This window comes from Phalacrocorax aristotelis, chromosome 10, assembly GCF_949628215.1.
Source record: "Phalacrocorax aristotelis chromosome 10, bGulAri2.1, whole genome shotgun sequence".
Classification (NCBI taxonomy): Eukaryota; Metazoa; Chordata; class Aves; order Suliformes; family Phalacrocoracidae; genus Phalacrocorax; species Phalacrocorax aristotelis.
Genome location: NC_134285.1, coordinates 20,460,854 through 20,479,961, shown reverse-complemented (window position 1 = coordinate 20,479,961; position 19,108 = coordinate 20,460,854). Strand labels below are relative to the sequence as shown.

Here is a 19,108-nt window from a genome sequence, read left to right as displayed (position 1 = left end):
AACCCACTGCTGACCCTGTCAACCCCCAACAGAATTGTTTTTCTCTCTGAAGCACATTTACATATATGGCCTCAAAGGGCAGCAGCCTTTCCGCCTTCTGACAGCAAACTGCAAACGCTGGTTCACTGCAGCTTGCCGTCTCTCGCTGGTTTCTTACAGAAACGGTGGATGTCAAAATTGAGTACTTGGATTCTGGATCATCTTCCTTTCAGTATATTTATATATTCAGTCACTTATCAGATTTAGTTATGGACCTCCCTGTGATACATTATGATCTTTTAAGGCAACAAAGCTCATATGCTCACTCTTTTTTGTGCACGTGTTTGTGTGTGAGATGATGCACCTATGTGTGTGTCTTTAATACCTCTTAGCAAGTTTCAGTTAAATCTGATGGATAAGTACGAATCTCTGAGCTAAGAAGTCCCTGTAATTTACATGAAAATGAGCTGCTGAATATAGAGAGGTGTGAATTATTTCCCCACTGAGAAAACAGCCATTAATGTGAATTTGCTCGGCACTCTGGGAGGCACCTCTGAGCCAGCCCGTGTGCAGCTTCCAACCAGGCACAGCAGGGGCTGTTACCCGTCCCGTCCATCTAAACGGGCAGGTGGCAGAGGAGGAGATTTGTGCAGTGGGAGGAAGGAAGAGGAGGTTGAGAGGATATAATCCGATGGAAATTGGCTTTTGTTATGCTGCTTTCTGTGCATTTTGTCACCAGATTAACAAAAACATATCTGTTTCTGTAGATTTCATGGCAATTATCTCCGTGTGATCTGTTTAACAATTTACAGGATATAATTATGCAACCATGCAGTAGTTATGTGGTGCTTCCTTAACGTATTTTAGTCACTGCTTATATAAAAGGTTTTCTTTTTTTTTTAACCAATAGAAATAAAGTCCTTACCGCTAGATTGTTTCCTACAATTCAGGGAAAAGTGGTGACTTCAAAACAAATTAGAGGTCAAACATGTTTTTCAATATAGGAGCTACATATTTAATGATTCTACTAGCCTTTGCCATTTAAATTACTCTGCAGGGGAAAATCAGCAACAAACCCAACTACTTCAGGTTCAGAACACATTTCTTAGCTCTGTGTGGATAAAAAGGTTGTATGTGTGCTCTCTCACTCCTCTCCATCCTTCTTCTGTCTTTGTTAACATGCTGAGTACGTCATCCTGTGCCTCCATAAGGTCTCAGAATAGAGGTGTTCCTAATCCCGTACCTCTCTTCACAGAATATTCTTGAGCTGAAAGTCTATGATGAAAATGAAATCACTAAAGATGACCTCCTCTTCACTGTCCTCTTCGATGTTGCTAAAATCCAGCTTGGGGAAACTGTTCACTTGACTTTTCGGTTAAATCCGAAGGTGAGGAATAAAACCATTTTGGCCACAGGAAGGAAATACATGTTTGGTATTACCACCCACATTAATTTCTTGTACAGCAGCTGTAGGTGGGAGGGTTTATTTCATACTGGTTTGCACTTCGTGCATCCTGTGAAATACCTTCCAAACCTTGTTCAGCAAAGTGGACAAGGTTTACCTCCCTACCTTGGACATAATCCTGAAGGTTTTTACTAGCCCTTCAAAGCTCTTAGCAGGGTTTTTCTGACACCAGAGTTCCCCTTTTCGATCTTTCTTGACTCTGCCGCTCAAGTAGGTTTTGTTGGAGATAAAAGACTTTAATCACCATGGCACAAAGTTTCTCTGTTAGAATTTCTTTTCCTGGGACCAGCACTTGTGAGTTTGCGCATACTCTGGTGCAGATACTGGAGTATTCGCTTAAAAACAGATACCCTGCCCTGCAACTCTTTTGTGTATACCTGAATATAACACAAAGATCCATGCTGAGGTGCATGGTGAAGTAAGTATCTCCTTACTTCAGTGTGCCTGAATGCATACATAATGACTTCAACATGTGATCTGGATGTCCGATCTAGATACCTTTATAGATATGCTAGTTTGCTGACTTTTCTTATAGGGTATGTATTGGTGTATTCAGCTCTATGGTGATATTGGCAGGCAGTCTATATTAACTTGTCTGGCGACTGGTCAATGTATTGTCCATGTTATAGGGTCAGAAGAATTGAGAATGACGTCTCCTGTCCAACAGTATCAGTCTTCTGTTAATGTTACGCAGAAAAAAGGAGGTTTTAGACAGACTTAAGCCAACAGTTATTGTATGCTTAAGACTAGGAACTGCCTCTGTGACCATTTTACTCTGCCTCACCACTGAATGGACAAGTGCAGTCAGCCTGAGAACTGAGGGTTAATGACAGAGGGAGAATACTTTCCAAAATCACTCTAACTCAATTGCCCTAGAGCAGGAGGGAAATTTGATTTTAAGAGCTGTTCCAGGAGCCAGAATAATCATTGACAACCATAGCTAGTGAGAAAGAAAATGAATTCAAATGCTTATAATGAATAAATCTTTTACAGACACAAGAGGTGCTGGAGGTTGAGTTTGCATCAGAGAGCATGTGAGTAAAACCCATACGGGACTGAAGAACTGCACTTTGCAAAAGCAAGCAAACACATGTTAGCATTTACTATAATATAGTTTTAAATGCTCAGCATCACAGCAACTGCTGGTGTTTATCAGGTTAGTTGCATATTGGCTAAAACACTGCGCTCCTTATCTACCAAGAATCATCCTGGACACTAATTTATCCCATTATTTGCTGAAAGAGTGAGAAGGATAGTAAGAACTGCAGCCACTGTGCTTATTACTACTGTTGTTTACCATTATCATTAAAAAAGTAAAGAAGCCATATTACAGATGTCTCCCAAAATTAAAAATCAATTACATATTTAAGATATTATGGACAAGGTAACCCTTAAGGCAAGTTATTCCTTGGTGTTCATTTAAGGATGTATTTAGGTCGTATTAGTTCTGATTGCATTTCTTTTCCTCTCTTTCAGTCCAGTCCCTCCTGAAAAGCTTGTCACTAATGGTGTATTAGCGGTAATTTAAAACTATTTCTCTTCTATGTTCATTTCATGCTAGTGATGGGAGTGGTGAATCTGGCAGATGCCCTGACACCTTGCTGCAGGAAGAGCTGAAGGGGAGGGAGATAGCGGGGTTGGACACTGATAGCCATGCTGTTGTGCTGCTCCCTGTAGGAGGATGCATTAGAAAAGAGTGAACACAGTCATTGGGGATACCCAGAGACCTGTCTACCACCACCAGCTGACAGCAAGCCTCTTGACAAAGCCTGAAGTGCTCTTTCATTGACTTACTGCCTCTGCGTCACTCGCTCTGGGGACTTCTCTTGGGACCCCCTCATGGCCATCCTGTTTTCCCCACTTCCACAGGATGATATGGAAATCACTTTCTCAACTGCCTCTAACTCACTATTTAGAGGAGGTAGCACTTGGCTGTCCACCAAACTTCCCCAAACTTCCCCAAAGCAGGGCTGAAAGGACAGCCCTGTGATTTGACCGACCCATCAGTCTACCCTCAGGAGGCCTCAGCACGCTCCCATTCCCTCCCGTTATTTTGCCTCCCTTCCCAGCCCCATCCCCGTGGATGGACCACAGCCATTTTTCTTTCAGCTGAGGCCTGGCACACCTTCACATTGCCGATGTATTTCTCTTATCAGCCTAACAAACACAGGGTGGATAGTTTCGCAGACCCCAGGTACCCAGAGGTAGGTAGCAGTAAAGTGGCTCAGATAGGGCGTATTTTATACACTCAATTCTCTTATCATTCATCCCTGCTACAGTCTCGTGAAGTTTCCTGCCTGGAAGTCCTGGTGGACAATAGAGAGATGAAGAAAGAACCTTCAGGTTAGACTTTGAACTAGAAACAAAGAAATCTTATTTTATGGCAAACTGAAAATTTCTCATTTTTTTTCTCATTTTCTTATCTGGTCATTTCCCTACTTTGTTCTTAAAATTAGACCGCAGGAATCGGATGGTTAGGAGTATATACAGGATCATAAATCCAACAATTATAGGGTGTCTATGCTAATTAACTATAAAAACCGGACTATGATGTTAGAGTGAATGGAGTGATAACGAATCTTATCAGTGCTGTAAAATAGAAAGAAAAATGTATTTCTATCTCAATAATTTACATTTTTGCCCAATTTGCCTGTATGTCGGAGTTTTTAGAACAGTTACTGCTGTTCTATAAGCTCTTTGTTTCTTTTATTTTTCCCTTCCTGTGATGTTCCATGTTTGGAAAAATAGAGTCTGGGATCTTTTAAGGATTTTTTTGAACGTTTCTTAAATTAAAATGGCAACTTCTGAATGACCATTTAATGTTCTATTTCTGACATAATCATTAACTTCTCTGTATGCTTTTCATCCTTTTTTTTTTTTTAGAAAAAGACTTCTTATTTTCAGTGAAAGGATCCTACGAAGAGAGCCAGACCCTGTCACTGGGTCCTCCCTGGCAACCCACAGGGCCCCTGGACTTCCATTACCTCAAGTACAGCCTGTCAGAGCTGCGCGTGGCTCTAGCAGAGAAGGAGCCTAATTTCTGCTTGGTATGTGATCGTAGGCTTGAATAAGCACAGTAAACTCATGAGTTTTTGTACTTGGTTAAGGCAAATGGAAAGAATTTGTAATTAGAAGTAATCTTTTGTGATCTTCTGCTCCGGAAGAGCACTGCACCCCCTAAGACACCTAAATATTAGATGCCAACATGGAAACTGCTGGAGATGACCCCATTTGAAAAAATAAGTTGGTGACAGTGCTTCTTTGAGGTGTATATATTAAATACTTTTCTACATTATAATTTATTTTTCAGTGTACCTCAAGTGAAGAGAAAAAAGACTGTCGTGCATCCCTCACTATTCCTCTGGATTCGCTTCCCTTCAAGGAGAAAGTAGCAGTAGCAAAGGTGATTGATACCAACTTTTTAGAATACATGTGAAGCTATGGACCAAAAATCAGTGGGCATGAGTTAACTAGAGGAGTGTGAAGTAAGGGTTTAGTTATATGACTGCTAGTGCCCGTATATTCCTAACAGAGAGGGTTGTGGACCTGTACCTTTTCATATGAACTTAGTAGAGCCAGAAAACACAGCCAAACATTTGAGAGAGGGGTTTCTGTGACTGGCTGGGGGACTAAGGCTGGTCAGAGCAAATGAACACGATGAGGCAAGATGGGGCACACTGGCAGAGCTGGTGTTGGCTTTTACTGTATAACTGCTCTGCGTATCTTTAGTATAAATCAATTTAAAGAAAATAAAGTGAAATTGGAGAAGTTTTAAAAATTGAATGGATTTTCAGATTGTTATGGCTTTGTGGCTCCAATAGGGCTCTTGGAAAAATGAAGAGCTTCAAAGCTGACTGAAGGCAAAAGAAAGGACATAAAGACATCCCCAGTGCTTATATCATGATTTTTTTTTCTAGGATGAAACAATCAGTTTACATGTGAAGTCAAATGACTGGTAAGGCATTCTGTCTTTGGGTTCTGTGGTTGTGAAAAAGGATGCTGCCCAGCTTTTTTGCCTTCTTACCTTTTTCTGTAACTAAGGCATAAAGTATTTAGTCAATGATTATATCTACCCCTATTTACCCAGTGTTAGTGACCCATGTCCAGAAGGTGAACGTTGTCAACAGTGCTGGGTGACATTTTCTGTTGTGCTACTATGCAGGAGTTCAGTTTGGATGAGGAGAATAATCTTTCATGGATGCAAAAATCCATGGAACTGTGAGTTCAGAAAAATACATGTTTATACCTCACTTTCCTTACTTGTAAAGAATCCAGAATATTTGTGTTTTTAAAACCTGGAGGTCTTTAGGCAACAAATCCTAACTATTCCACTGTCTGTAGTATCTGTATAAGGATTGCAGTATTTATGTTAGATACTTCTTGAAAATCAGTGTAACAATAAACAATATTTCTGGGATTTTTCTGTAAGCTCTTACAACTTTTACCTTTCTCAGCCTTTTCTCTACCTTCACTATACCATCTGTGATGTGCTTTTGTGGGGCCACAACAGCAGCTTTTCTAAGCCTAACACTAGAGTTTATGACTTGTAAGCATGGGTCCTCACATTAACTGTAAGTGATCATGCACACCCTATTTAACCCTGGACTTTGTTTGAGGTCAAGAAACTTAGATGTTCGCTTGGAGTTTGATCTGTGTATGGAGGAGAAAAATTTCCTACAGAAACGGAGGAAGTTTGTGGCTTCTGCTCTGAAAAAAGCACTTCATTTAGAGCAAGACCTACAAGACCATGAGGTATGGGGAGCATCATAGGGACTGGACCATGCTGTGTAACAGGAATGTGTTATGCTTGTATCCATTTGCATATTGTTCCTTAGCCAGCCCTGATGTATTCGGTGCCCCATTTAAAACGTCGAGAAATGTTTAGATGAGATGATGTGAGAGCATGGGTAGTATCAAACCCACTTGCTACACATTTGCTCTGAAAACAGAATGTCATAAATCACCATTTCTTCCCTGCCTTACTTCTTTTTATTGTGTGAATTATAGACCTGGATAGTCCTACTTTCTTAGATGAGCATTCAGTCAGTCACAAGGCCCCATAAGGTATTTTATATTATCAGATTTTGGAGGGAGGAAACCTAACAGTTAAAGTTATAACGTATCATTGACTGATGAGGATATTTCTTATCACAGACTCTCTCCTGTGGTGCTCATCATCTCCGCTTTATTGTCACTCTAACAGCACAAAGACATTCAACATCTTTCTCTCATCTGTCTGAGTTAGGGCTTGTATTTGTTCATGTCCATGCTGGCATGGGCATGGTCGGTGCGTTAGGGAGGGAACATGGTCTGTGATAAGGCATTTCAGAAATTAAGAATTTTTCATTTTGAGAGGTTTTTTTTTTTCCCCACCTGTGCTTTTCCATTTGTCCAGGACAGCTGGACCAAAGGCATATTAAATAATATATGACACAATGGCTTCGCATGCTATAAATGATGCCCCTGCTCACAAGCTGATCACATCAGTATATTATTTCTCATTAGCACACTAGTTTCAGTGGAAAAAAGTTTCTTAAGTATAAGAATTTTTTAGAGGAAGTACTTCTAACTAATAATTTTCCACAAGAGAATTCTTCCTCATAGTCAAGTAAACCTAAACCAGAGTATTTTCTTTGACCTGAAATGTGCGATTTGAATCAGGTCAAAGAAGCACTGCTCAGTATTTCCTTAATGGAACTGCATGGAAATGTGTGTGGGAAATGTCATTTGACTCCTCTCCTCTCAGTGGGTTTCTTGGAGGAATTTGTCTTCCTGTAACACCATTTAGATTTCAGTGCAATTAGGTTTTGTGGTTCATCACTGCAATTACATACTCTAGATACTTTATAGGAAATGTGATCTAGTCATTATACTTGATATCATGATTGATATCAAAATATATTAATATATTAAAATGATTGATATCATGAAATGATATTTCACTAAGGAAAATGTAGTTTAATATTGAAATGCCTTGAAACAACAAGTTTTGAGCTGTTTTGGTAAGTCAGCGTGTAATAATTTAGAATCAGAATTGATTGATTTTGATCAAAAATGTACAAATTAGCAAATTGCCAGACCTTTTATTATTATTATTATTATTTTTCAGTGCAAAATACCAGGTTTTCATCTTTTTCTCCCATGCTTGGGGAAATGGTGAAATGTTGGAATTTCTTGTGGGACAGAAATGCTGTAACTTTCTCAGCTCTGATCACATGTGCTGGTAGACTAAATTCTTGCTTACCACCACTGTGTTGATGTTTAAACAGGTACCAGTCGTAGCAGTCATGACAACAGGAGGTGGTACCCGGGCACTGACGTCTCTGTTAGGCAACCTGTTGGGTCTTCAGAAGCTGGATCTGTTGGATGTTATTTCATACATCACTGGCTCATCTGGTTCAACATGGTAAGGAGATCCTGAACTAAGACATCATTTGTCACTTCTATAGTCTGCTGTGCGAGAGATCTATTCTCTTTGTTTTGCTAAAGGAAGGTGCACTATTTCAGTCTCAAGCTTTTTTACTACTGCATTGGGAACACATTGTGGAGCCAGTGCATGGCCTAGGCACTGCTTATGGGGAACAACATTTTCCTTGACCCTTTGTTTTATCTCTAGAATCGTCTAGTGAGTGACCCTGGGCCCAATTACAGCCTTGTGCATAAATCTACAAAGCACAGAAGGGTTTTTTGCAAGTCCTCAGGTTTCTCTAGTGATTTGGGTGTGTCTAAATAAAAAAATCTTGTCAATAATAAACTGAGCCCAAAAGATATTTTTAATGAACCTCAGCTAGTTCATTTTATGTGGTCCTTAAATCAAAGTCTAAAAAGTGAAAGCGTGTTGAGCATATGACAACAAACTCCCTTTCTTTTCCCAGGGCCTTGTCACATTTGTACCAGAGCGCTAACTGGTCACACAAAGATCTGCCCAGACTGATCGGTGAAGTCCGCAGACATATGACCAAGTGCAAGCTAAGCTGCTTTTCCCTGGAGAGCTTGAAGTACTATGACAAGGAGCTAAAACTGCGGAAGCAAGAGGGATACCAGATCTCTAGCATTGATCTTTGGGGGCTTCTGCTGGAAAAAGCATTAAATGATGGGGTAGCATGTCTATGTTTTCCCTAACAGCTACTGAATACAGTTGTATGGAAAATGAAGGTCCAGGGACAGATGCTAGCCTGAGAGCATGCCAGCATTATCCAGCACATTATTTCTGTTGACTACCAAAGGGGATTTGTCCCCACAAATTTCTCAACACATAATCAGCAGCCCAAGGGGGTATTCTGTAGAGGAGAAAACCTGTCTCCTTCTACCAGTGTGAGCATCTGAGCACCTAACAGCAGAGTCCTGCTCTTGGTTTCTTTTGCTCTGTTCCTCCCTGTAAGAATTTAAATAATCCATGTAAAGTGGATGCATTTACTTGGAAGAATGAGAGACCATTGTATCACAAAGTGTCCCACAGCTCACCTGTAATTAAATAAGCTTAGTGGATGCATAATTCTTTGGATCACTCCTTGGTTAAAAAAACATCTGGGCACAAAATGAGTAGAGAGAGTAAGAAAATGAAGGTGGAAACAGGTATTTATTTTGCTGTTATCTTGTAAACCCATACACCATACCAAGAAGGTCCCTTGGTTTTGCTCTTTATTTCTGGTCAATTCACAGAAAAACAACCACAAACTCTCAGATGAGCAACAGGCATTGAATCAGGGTCAGAATCCTCTACCTATCTACATGATCCTCAACATCAAAGAAGACTACAGCCTTTCAGAGTTCAAAGGTGATGGCAAAACTGAGCTATATCTGGGCTCGGTTGGTGTTCAAATGATCCACATGTCCTGGACCCCTTGCACTGCTGAACCATAGCATTCATAAACAGTTCATTTTCCTCCTTAACTTCCTCTTCCTCTTCCATTTCTAGACTTTGTGCCTAGGCTCTGAGAGGAACCCGTCCTCTATGAGCCAGGAGAATCTGGGGGAGGTGTTTAAGGACAGCCAAGGTACTCACAAGTCAAAGCGTTAGCTCCACATGTGGAATAACTTAGGCTGACCCCTTTGGTATAAACTTATGTCCTATCTGGAGAGGCTTGTTGGAGAAGTTCTGAATTTAGAAGTTCAGGAAACGTTACTGAGTGAGCAGCTGAAACCAGGTGAATGTTAACTCCTTACACTGAGGAAGGCCAGTCTGTGATCACCCTGCTGATAGGGTTTGTCCAGCAGCTGTTTCTTTGTAATTTCAGAGCCCTTCCTGTAGGGAGGTAGGGATAGGATTGAGTTTTAAAAGTTCATTTTGTGCCTCTGCAGAATGGGTGGAATTCACCCCTTATGAGGTTGGGTTCTTAAAATACGGCGCCTTCATTCGTGCAGAGGATTTTGGCAGCAAGTTCTTTATGGGTCGCCTGATGAAGAAGCTCCCCGAATCCCGCATCTGTTTCATGAAAGGTGATGTGCTCCATTGCGAAATTTTGAATTGCATAAAAATTTATTTTATTTTTACTATAATACAGACCCTGTGTATTGCAGCCGGTGCCTGCAACATGCAGGCCTGAAGGAAAGTGTATAACATGTTGTTCTCACCTCTGGCTGAATTCCTCAGACACTGGACACAGGCCAAAAAATACTTAGAGGAAATGTCAAATAAAACTATTCAGTGTTGCTTTTGTCTTCAGTGGTGACTCTCATGCCTGTAGTTTCAGGGCTGCTTAAAGAGGTTAGATTTGTTTTGAACTTATCAGCAACAGGCCTCCACATGGAAAACATTTGTATTTTGAAACTGGAATATTAAAACCAAATTCGTCTATGAATGGCATGATTTTATAATGAAAAGCAATGTTGTTACTGAGTTTGTTATAAAATATGGCAACTGTGAGTAGTTTTCAGAACTGTTACTGACATTTTGCAAGTTTAATAGTATTCTAAATCCGTTGTTATTTTGCTAGTATGATTAAATCAGTGAGCTTTGTCATCCTTGTTTCAGTAAAGTGGGTAGCTCCCAGTAATGTGTGAAAGACAGCTTTTCAGTTTTTATGCAATTCTTGTTTTAATCTTGCATAATGCTAGAACTGTCTACCAGAGCCCTTTGTATGCTGGTTCTCTGGGTTGAAGTTGTCTGCAGAAGAGTCCATGTGCTCTTAAACCCTGAAAACAGACCCATAACGTGTAAATAAGCACGACACACAGGAGGACACCAAGGATACCAGTAAGAAAGGGTTTACTTAGGAACTGAAAAATCCATACAACCAGCAACACCATGTGGGATTCCTTATTTGTTGTGCAGAGAAGCTGTGCACCTTGACATATGATGCAGGAGGAGTCCAGAGTCATATTGGTACAATCATGAGAAAACAGCTGGACATGAGGGACAGAAGATTGTGCTTAGCCACACAGACACAAATCTGAGGGCATTAATAGCTATGCTTAGAGCTTTTAGTGATGTCATGGGTTAAGTAAGGGGGTGGCTGAGGGAAAAGACTTAGAAGATAACAGAGGTTCCCAGTGTATTAATAGGTCTGAAAAGGGAAGGACAGATTCTTGGAAGGTAGTCCCACTGGTGGCTCTGAAACGCAGTATTTGGGTTGCAACCACTAACACTAGAAGTACCAAATCCCAAACTCTGAGATGCTGGAGAGTACACTGGAGAAGAGAACCTTTCATACTTGCCATTTTCTTGTATTCTTCCATTAAGTACTCTGTGCTGACTGCCAGAGGTAGGAGGTAGATTATAGAGCTAGGCGGGACAGAACCTTCTGAAAATGTTGGGCCTCCGTTGCAGTATTGCAATGGCAGTGGTGTAGTTCATACTTGTGTTCATACTTGCGGTGGCCAGGTAGCAGGCAGACCCAACACATCCAGTCTGGGCCGAGCGCTGTGTTCTCACCCTCAGTACCCGAATTGGGCCGCTGACCCCACAGCCATAGGTGTATCTTTAGAAAGGATAGAGTGGAAAGTCAAAGCAATGTTGCCACCTAGTGATACAACATGTAATGCCCTCTTGGGTTGCAATTAAAATGTACTGTTAGTTACAGCATGATAGTTTAAGGTTAAAAGCAAGGTGTCATTTGCAGGGAGAGGTGAGGCCTTCTATAAGAGCAATGGCTAGAGCTGGAAAGATTGGATGAGCTTATGGGGACGCAAGACCCTCATGTTTCCAAAAGAAAGGCTGGGGTGCATGAAAGCTTGTCTACTATTTTCTACTACTCTGTCAGCCTAGTAAAAGATACCGTCTCTTCTGATAGGCCTTACTTCAGCAAATACAGGTACCATGAAAATTCTGTGCAAGAGGTTAGAGAAATATTGCTATGTAATTAAAACCAAGTTCGGGGGAGACAGCAGTGTTTGGAAGGTATTAAAAGGCATGAGCAGAGTGTAAGTCCTGGGGCTCGGGGTGCTGGAAGGGTTATGGAGTGAGAAGGCACCAAGTGAAGACAGGAGAAATGAGAGGAGTTGCCTTCTCGCAGCAGGCTTGGACAGAAGCTTCCTAAGCTACAGGGAAATGAGGTTGTGTTGATGGAAACTGGCTGGTAATTGTCTGAAAATGAACTCTGGTTGCCAGGTAAGTGTAAAGCCAGAGAGCTCCTATCTGATTTCTTAACTGTGTATTTCTAACATTTCTCAATCAAGTCCCATTCTTATGTGGCCTTTCTGTGAAACAGACCACCTTTGGCTTCATGTCCCACTCCACAAACAAGCCAGATTTAAAAGGGAATAGTATTTCTGTTACGAATGTATGGAATGCATAATTATTGTACTTTATAATTCAAATTATTGCATTCTTTGCCATGTATGGCTTTTGCAAAGCTTTCACTGGTAGAGATTTTCAAGGCAAATCTCAGCACTGCCTTCTCTGGCACAGATCCTCTCAGGGCCTGTGGCACAGCTGTGGAGGAAGAAATAATTTTCAAGATCCAAGAGGCTTTTGGAGATTTCTGCACTGGGGAAACATTTTTAGATGTCTCTGTTAAGTGGGAGGGTGAAAATGGAAGGACTATAGGGATAAGAATAGCAATGAGAGAGAGAGGAGTCTCACTCAAAAGAATTTGTAGAAAGAGAAATCATGCAAGGGACAGTGAAGATGTCTTGCTTTAGAGGACTACTCTGCAGACTATCCCAAATGGTGCTCTAACCACTTGAATCTTGGCTGTTCAGGGGTAGCCTCCGAACCTTTAACTGAGTATACAGTTGTATATGACAGACTTTGCAGACCAAACCCTTATCTTATGGGAAATGGCATGGTCTTACTCTCTAATGACAGTTGCCTGTAGGACAGAAAATGTTGGTTTGCCGTGTACCAGCAATAGCTCTGTGTGACAATGAATTACACTGGCTGAAGGCCTGGCACAAACAATGTTTAAAACTGTTTGAGTTCCTCTTTAAGGACAGAATGTGAGTTGCCACAAAAGAACATCATACAGTTTTTGGTGAGAGTTTGGAAACCTTGAGGCTTTCCAATACCCCTTGCAAAGCTGAAAGGCTATTTTTAAAGGGAGATTTTCCATTAAAATATTTCTAGAGCAGTTTCCTTGTTCTCTACAATTGCACAGGTCTGTGGAGCAACGTCTTTTCCTACAACCTCTTGGATGCTTGGCATTCATCAGATCCTACAGAAAGGTGCTCACTGAGGTGTACCCAACACAGGACTATTGATGTTGGTTGGTTATGTCTCTGTTTTTACTTTACCTGTTGTCTTATGAACCTTTAAATGAATGTTACATGCAAATGCATATAGCGTGAAATCTTTCTGAAGGCTTTTTAAATCTTAAAACTGAGGTCAATGCTGCATTGCTTCCCCCCTCCCCCGAGGTGTCATGTTGCCAGTGATATCTAATTAGGTTTCCTCTCTGAATTAATTCATAGCAACATTATTTCCATTAGTCTCCTTTGGACTGAAATTATGCAAGTGATGATTTGCCACCAAAAATAAAGCTACTGAAGTTTTTGAACAGATCATCTTTGTAATGGGCCTTTCAGTGAACCTACATGTTGTAACAAACATTTCAGTGCTGTGTTCTCTGTCTTCCTTGGCAGAAAGTACTTTTCATATGATGATGTTGAAGACTTGGATATATCATTTATGTGTTACTCCATTTCAATCTTCTTTGATCTTGTTGTAAACCTACATTTTCTTTAGAGGTGTTGGCTGTCCTTCCTGTGTTCAGATGTGGTTAGTGAGTTTGGTTTATGGGCCTTTCATCACTTTCTCCATACAAGCATTACAGAACCCTGAGCTCAATAAATGCCTGTGACAGAAAGCCGTTGACCCTCAATTTCATGAGGTGCCATTTAGCACAATGTTTTTTCTCTGCTTTTTCCTGGGTTTCTAAGTCTCCTGACAGAGTTTTTTTTCAAAGCTAGTTTGGCCTAATTTTGTAAGTAACTGGTCCAGATTCTCAGTCTACCCTGACCTTCACACAGGGAATACACCTATGACTCCTATCAAGCAGTAGATCACTTCTTCCAGCTTTAGGAAGTTTGTTGTGACTGACTTTGTTTCACATGGAATATGCTTTACTGAAGATTGATTTTCTTGTTCCTACTTTGGCACTGATTTGACTGTATGTTGCTATGTCTTATTAAGATCTTCTTTCCTCTAGCTAATATTAGATGCCTTTTGGTATTTTAAGTATTGCAAAGAACTGTATCAAAACAACAACTTGTTCATCTCCTCTACCCTTCAGAAGGAGATGAGCCTTCCCCACCAGCCAGGAGCCATGAGTTGGAGACCTACTTAGTCACCCCTGAATGTGGCATCATGGGCGTCATTCGTCAGGTCCTGACCGAGCGGGTGATGGTTTCAAAGTTCTACAACTTCCTGAAGGGTTTCCAGGTGCATAATGAATACCTTCAGAGCAAAAGCTTCTGTATATGGAAAGGTAAACAACCCTGAGTATTAATTTTTACCTGCTTAGATGATTGGTGTTTTCACAGGCTTCCGCGAAGAGAAGACAGAGGATGAACAGGCTTTATTCTTCACTTTGGCAACAAAGATTTCAAGATAACTTGTTAAATTTCATTCAATCAAATCAGCTCCAAGAATTCCCTTGATTCTGGGGAAGGGCAACTACTGCTCAATGGGGATGGAAGAAAAGCAGCGTGAGAAGTGAAAGAGCTCTGTCTTTTTATTTTGGACACGTCTGTCTTTTCTGTGTCAAGGCTGAGTTTCCATAGTGTGGCAGGGTCTTGGAAAGCAAAAATAATGGGGAAACGAGGCATTTTTTTCCTCCCTTATTAGCCAAACCACAGATATATTACTTCTTCAGCGAATCACTCATCGTAACAAATATTTCCTTTTAGATACTGTACTAGAAAATTTCCCCAATCAGCTGACAGAAACAGCAGAGTTCATGTGCCTGGCAGACACAGCAGGATACATCGATATCAGCTACCCACCACTCATGAGACCGGAGAGGAAAGTGGATGTTGTCCTACACTTAAACTATTCTTCTGGATCACAGACATCGGTGGGATGACCGCTCTATTTTCTTCGATAATCACTGCTGTCTTGTAGCCCTTTTAGCCCTCTTTAACTCCTAAAGAGTCAGAATAATTTATGCAGAGAAACTGTTTTTGGGAGAAGAGGATTCTTGGTTACATCTCCCATTTTGTAGTTGCCTAGATCTCTTAGTGATGCTGGTACACCATGGCAAATCCCCTAAGGAGAACAGAAGTAGTATCAGTTTTCTAGATCTTCTGTTTTAATTAACCCTCTGATAGGTAAATGGTATCTCCCAGGCCTGTGTGCTTCTGGCATCTTGATGTGGGTATTGAGGCTACTCTCTGTATGGGGTGTTTCTCGGGAACCAGTGCCACCACTGATAACACTTGTTTAATTTGCCTTGTGATATCCATCTAAAGACATGTACATGCAGTTGAATTGGAAGTAACTTGTCCAGTTGTCTTTAGAACGGTAACTGTTTGGGTTTTTTTTTTGTTCTAAGTTATGGAGAAAAATTATCCTTTGATGTTGTACTGCTGTTTCAAATACCAGCTAACAACATGGTCTATAACTCCTGTTACTAGAAATGGATAAGAAAGATGTTCTTGAAGACTAAAATTTTTATAGGTGCCAAACAGATTCAGCCACAAAAATCCCATTTTCAAAATGTCTTCCACACCCACAAGGTTAAATTAACATTTCAGTCAAGATGAGGTTTGCTCCCAGATGCCTACATCACTTCTCACAACCATTTTAAGGCATCTAAGACAGAGGCTTTTAAATATTTTATGCCAAGTCAGCAAAATGTTTGTACCTTTGTGAATCCATATTTAAAAATCGTACCACTTCAGATTCTTGTCCCTTCTGCTCATTTCAGGATTTTCTCCAATAAGGGGCATGTTTCTGTGTCCTAAGTAGCTAGGCCACTCTTGCCCGCAGCCATGAGCCTCTTATTTGTCTTACAGATAAAGGTCGATGAGGATGACAAGGTAGGACAACAATCAGGAGTGCAAGTTGAAGGCTGGGTCCTGAACTGTTGTTCTGTTAATACTTAATAACTCACTCAAGAGACAAAGGCCGGAAGAAACACCGATAGCAAACATTGCTCTTGAATCTTTGTGAAGGGCCTTTGATGTGCATTAGGAAAAACTGGGGGGCTGGGGGTAGAATTTCTGACTTTTTCTTTTTTCCTGTCTGAATGCAGCCTTTGGAAGAAGCCTCCAAGTACTTCCTACAGCAGGGAATCCCATTTCCCAAAATCCACCTGAGTGAAGAAGAAAAGAAAAATCTAAAGGAGTGCTACATCTTCGAAGACACAGAGACCCCAGAGGCACCGACAGTGGTATTTTTCCCGTTGGTGAACAACACCTTCAGAAAATACAAAAAGCCTGGTAAGCTGTGGGTTAGAGACCGTCCTCCCACCACCTGGCTGCCCTTTGGCTGTGTCAGGATGGGAGGCATGGTCTAGTGTGGTCCCCTCTCTCCCTGCTGTGGCTCCCATGGGAGAGAAATGCAGATGTCCAGGTAGCGAGGAGCAGCATTGTGCCTCATCTGGAAAAAGGGATGTGGGACCACATATACACCCCGTCAATGACCTCTTTTTGTCAGGTGTGGAGCGCAGCCCCATTGAGATGGCGCAGGGCAATGTGGATGTTTCCAGCGATTTTTCTCCGTACTGTTTAAACAGCTTTACCTACACAGAGGAGGATTTTGACAAGCTGGTAGAACTGACCAGCTACAACATTCAGAACAACAAACATCTGATCCTTCAGGCTTTGAATTCAGCTATAGAGCAGAAACGAAAACACAAAAAGTAAAGGCCACCTGAGTTGCAGAAAGCTAGCCAAGTAGCATTTTTCTCCTGCAGAAGGACGAAGACCTGTTTGTGAATGAACATGACAGACCTGGGAAAGTATAAAGACTTGTCTCAGACTGTGGCTTCTCTGCACCAAGTGGCAATCCTAGATAAACCAGTCAAACAAAATAATTAGTTTCATGCTTTATTTATGTTGGATTTCACTGCTGGTGAACATTTTTTTTCATGTACATACACGTATACGCAGTAAATCAAAGCTTAGGAAATATGGGATTCACAAGTTTTTTAAATGTATGAATGTGGGACAGCAATACCAATTCTTCCAAAATTTCTTATACTAGTAAAAGTTATATGTGAAGTGAAGATAAATGAGCTACAGACATTGAATTTATTCTAAATCTAGTAGAACAGAAAAGTACATAATAAATGTGGACCATTTCAAAGAAAAAGCCTGGGGAATGAGAGGCTGGAGAGCAGCTCTGCAGAGAGGGACCTGGGGGTTCTGGTCCATGGCAAGTTGAACATGAGCCAACAGCGTGCCCTGGCAGCCAAGGGGTCCAACTGTGTCCTGGGGTGCATCGAGCCCTGCATCGCAGCCGGGCGAGGGAGGCGGTTGTCCCGCTCTGCCCCACGCTGGGGCGGCCTCACCTCGAGTGCTGGGTGCAGTTTTGGGTGCCACAGTACGTTAAGTTTATAAAGCTAATAGAGAGTGTCCAGAGGAGGGCCATGAAGTTGGTGAAGGGTTTAGAGGGGAAGCCGTATGAGAGGCGGCTGAAGTCACTTGCTTTGTTCAGCCTAAAGGAGACTGAGGGGAGACCTCATTGTGGTCTACAGTTTCTTCAAGGGGAGGAGGGTCAGGCGCTGCTCTCTTCTTGCTGGTGACCAACGCCAGGACCCGAGGGAATGGCAGGGAGATGTGCCAGGGGAGGGTTAGGTTGGATGTTAGGAAAACGTGCTTCCCCCAGAGGGTGGTGGAGCCCTGGAACAGGCTCCCCAGGGAGGCATCACGGCACCAAGCCTGACGATATTCAAGAAGCACTCGGACAATGACCTCAGAGACATGGTGTGAATTTGGGGTTGTCCTGTGCAGGGACAGGAGCTGGACTTGACAAGGGACCTTGTTGGTCCCTTCCAATTCAGGACATTCTAAAAAGAGAAAACTATTTTCCAATAGTGTCAGCAAGAAATTTTGTTGGAAATAACATGCAAAACTAAACATCAAAAATATAGAAAATCTGAGATTTCACATGGAAAATACAATTTTTCTATAATCCTGAATTTACAAGTTCTATTACACCAGCAATATTTAGGTTTGGACAATCCCTTGGGAGTGATTGTTCTAAACCCTGTTGTGAGTCAGGATAGGCTCTTTTGGTGCATGTGTAAGTATTTAACCCGGGGTTGTGCTTTCACTGAACACTCACATTATTTAAAGGATCATCCAGCTCAGCATCTGTGTCCCATTAACGTCATCAGGTTTAATAGTATTTCTTGTTACTATAGCATGGGATGCTGCGAGAATAGAAACATCAAAAACTGAGAGACATTCAGATTTTGTGGTAAGAATGCGAGCTAAGTACTTTACACTGATATCCATGGGTAATTCATGGGTAATTGCATAACTTAGTCCCTGACTGTGTACAATCAACACACAGTCTATGCAGCTACTATAAATAACACTAGGTGATTTGTTGAAATCGCTTATTTTTGAGATGAAGACCAAAATTATTATTTGCTTTATGAAGGGTTTTAATACTGAAAATACTCTGTAAACCTGTTTCATAACAACTAAGATGCTAATCTAAAAGAAGATATAAAGCTTTGTCACTATCAGCTGCACTTAATTACTTCAAATTTAAATTAAAAGTGGTAACTTGTCAGTGTTGACGTAACATGCATTGGCATACCCAGAGCTATGCATAATGGAATCACAGACAAAACAGAAAATAAATCAAAATGAAATAAATAATTAAAAATAAATTCAAAATTAAATGTGAATATCTAAAAGGCTGAAAAATTCTCTTCCCTCTTGCTATTGTTGTTTGTGTCCCTCTCTTCCTTCAAGCATTCCTTGATGGGTTAGACCTTTGTTGTCTTTCGTCTCCCACACTCACCTCAGATGACCTCAGCCCCCTTAGGGATGGTGTGCCCTTGCCCCAGCCGCTTTTCCAGGCCCTCACACCTCCATCCAATTTGCAGCCCTGGTTCAAACCTCTGGAGTGCTGAAATGGCTGTTTACTTGCCAGTGCTTATCAAGGGCTCCTCTTTGTGATCTCTGCTGTTGAGTCACGCAGTCCCTTTTGGCATTGCCTCTCCTCTGCCCCAGCTGTATAACTCCCTCTTGGCCTTCCCTCTTTATCATTATGGAAAACCCATTTCGGGTGACACATGCATTTGCTACTCCTTCCACCTGCCCATC

At 41.4% G+C, this 19,108-nt stretch overlaps 1 protein-coding gene across 1 annotated transcript in view; it reads left to right on the top strand.

Moving 5' to 3' along the window:
* Positions 1-16,690, top strand: part of LOC142062743 (cytosolic phospholipase A2 epsilon-like) — a 34,810-nt gene extending 18,120 nt beyond the window's left edge. The window contains exons 4-20 of the mRNA XM_075105645.1: positions 1,235-1,366; positions 2,438-2,478; positions 2,921-2,963; positions 3,724-3,787; positions 4,328-4,491; positions 4,755-4,847; positions 5,362-5,399; positions 6,061-6,196; positions 7,714-7,850; positions 8,320-8,542; positions 9,107-9,221; positions 9,746-9,883; positions 12,982-13,089; positions 14,116-14,310; positions 14,732-14,898; positions 16,078-16,264; positions 16,482-16,690. Of these exons, the coding sequence (XP_074961746.1) occupies positions 1,235-1,366; positions 2,438-2,478; positions 2,921-2,963; positions 3,724-3,787; positions 4,328-4,491; positions 4,755-4,847; positions 5,362-5,399; positions 6,061-6,196; positions 7,714-7,850; positions 8,320-8,542; positions 9,107-9,221; positions 9,746-9,883; positions 12,982-13,089; positions 14,116-14,310; positions 14,732-14,898; positions 16,078-16,264; positions 16,482-16,690 (2,190 nt within the window). The remainder of the gene's footprint in view (positions 1-1,234; positions 1,367-2,437; positions 2,479-2,920; positions 2,964-3,723; positions 3,788-4,327; positions 4,492-4,754; positions 4,848-5,361; positions 5,400-6,060; positions 6,197-7,713; positions 7,851-8,319; positions 8,543-9,106; positions 9,222-9,745; positions 9,884-12,981; positions 13,090-14,115; positions 14,311-14,731; positions 14,899-16,077; positions 16,265-16,481) is intronic.
* The last annotated feature ends 2,418 nt before the right edge of the window (positions 16,691-19,108 follow it).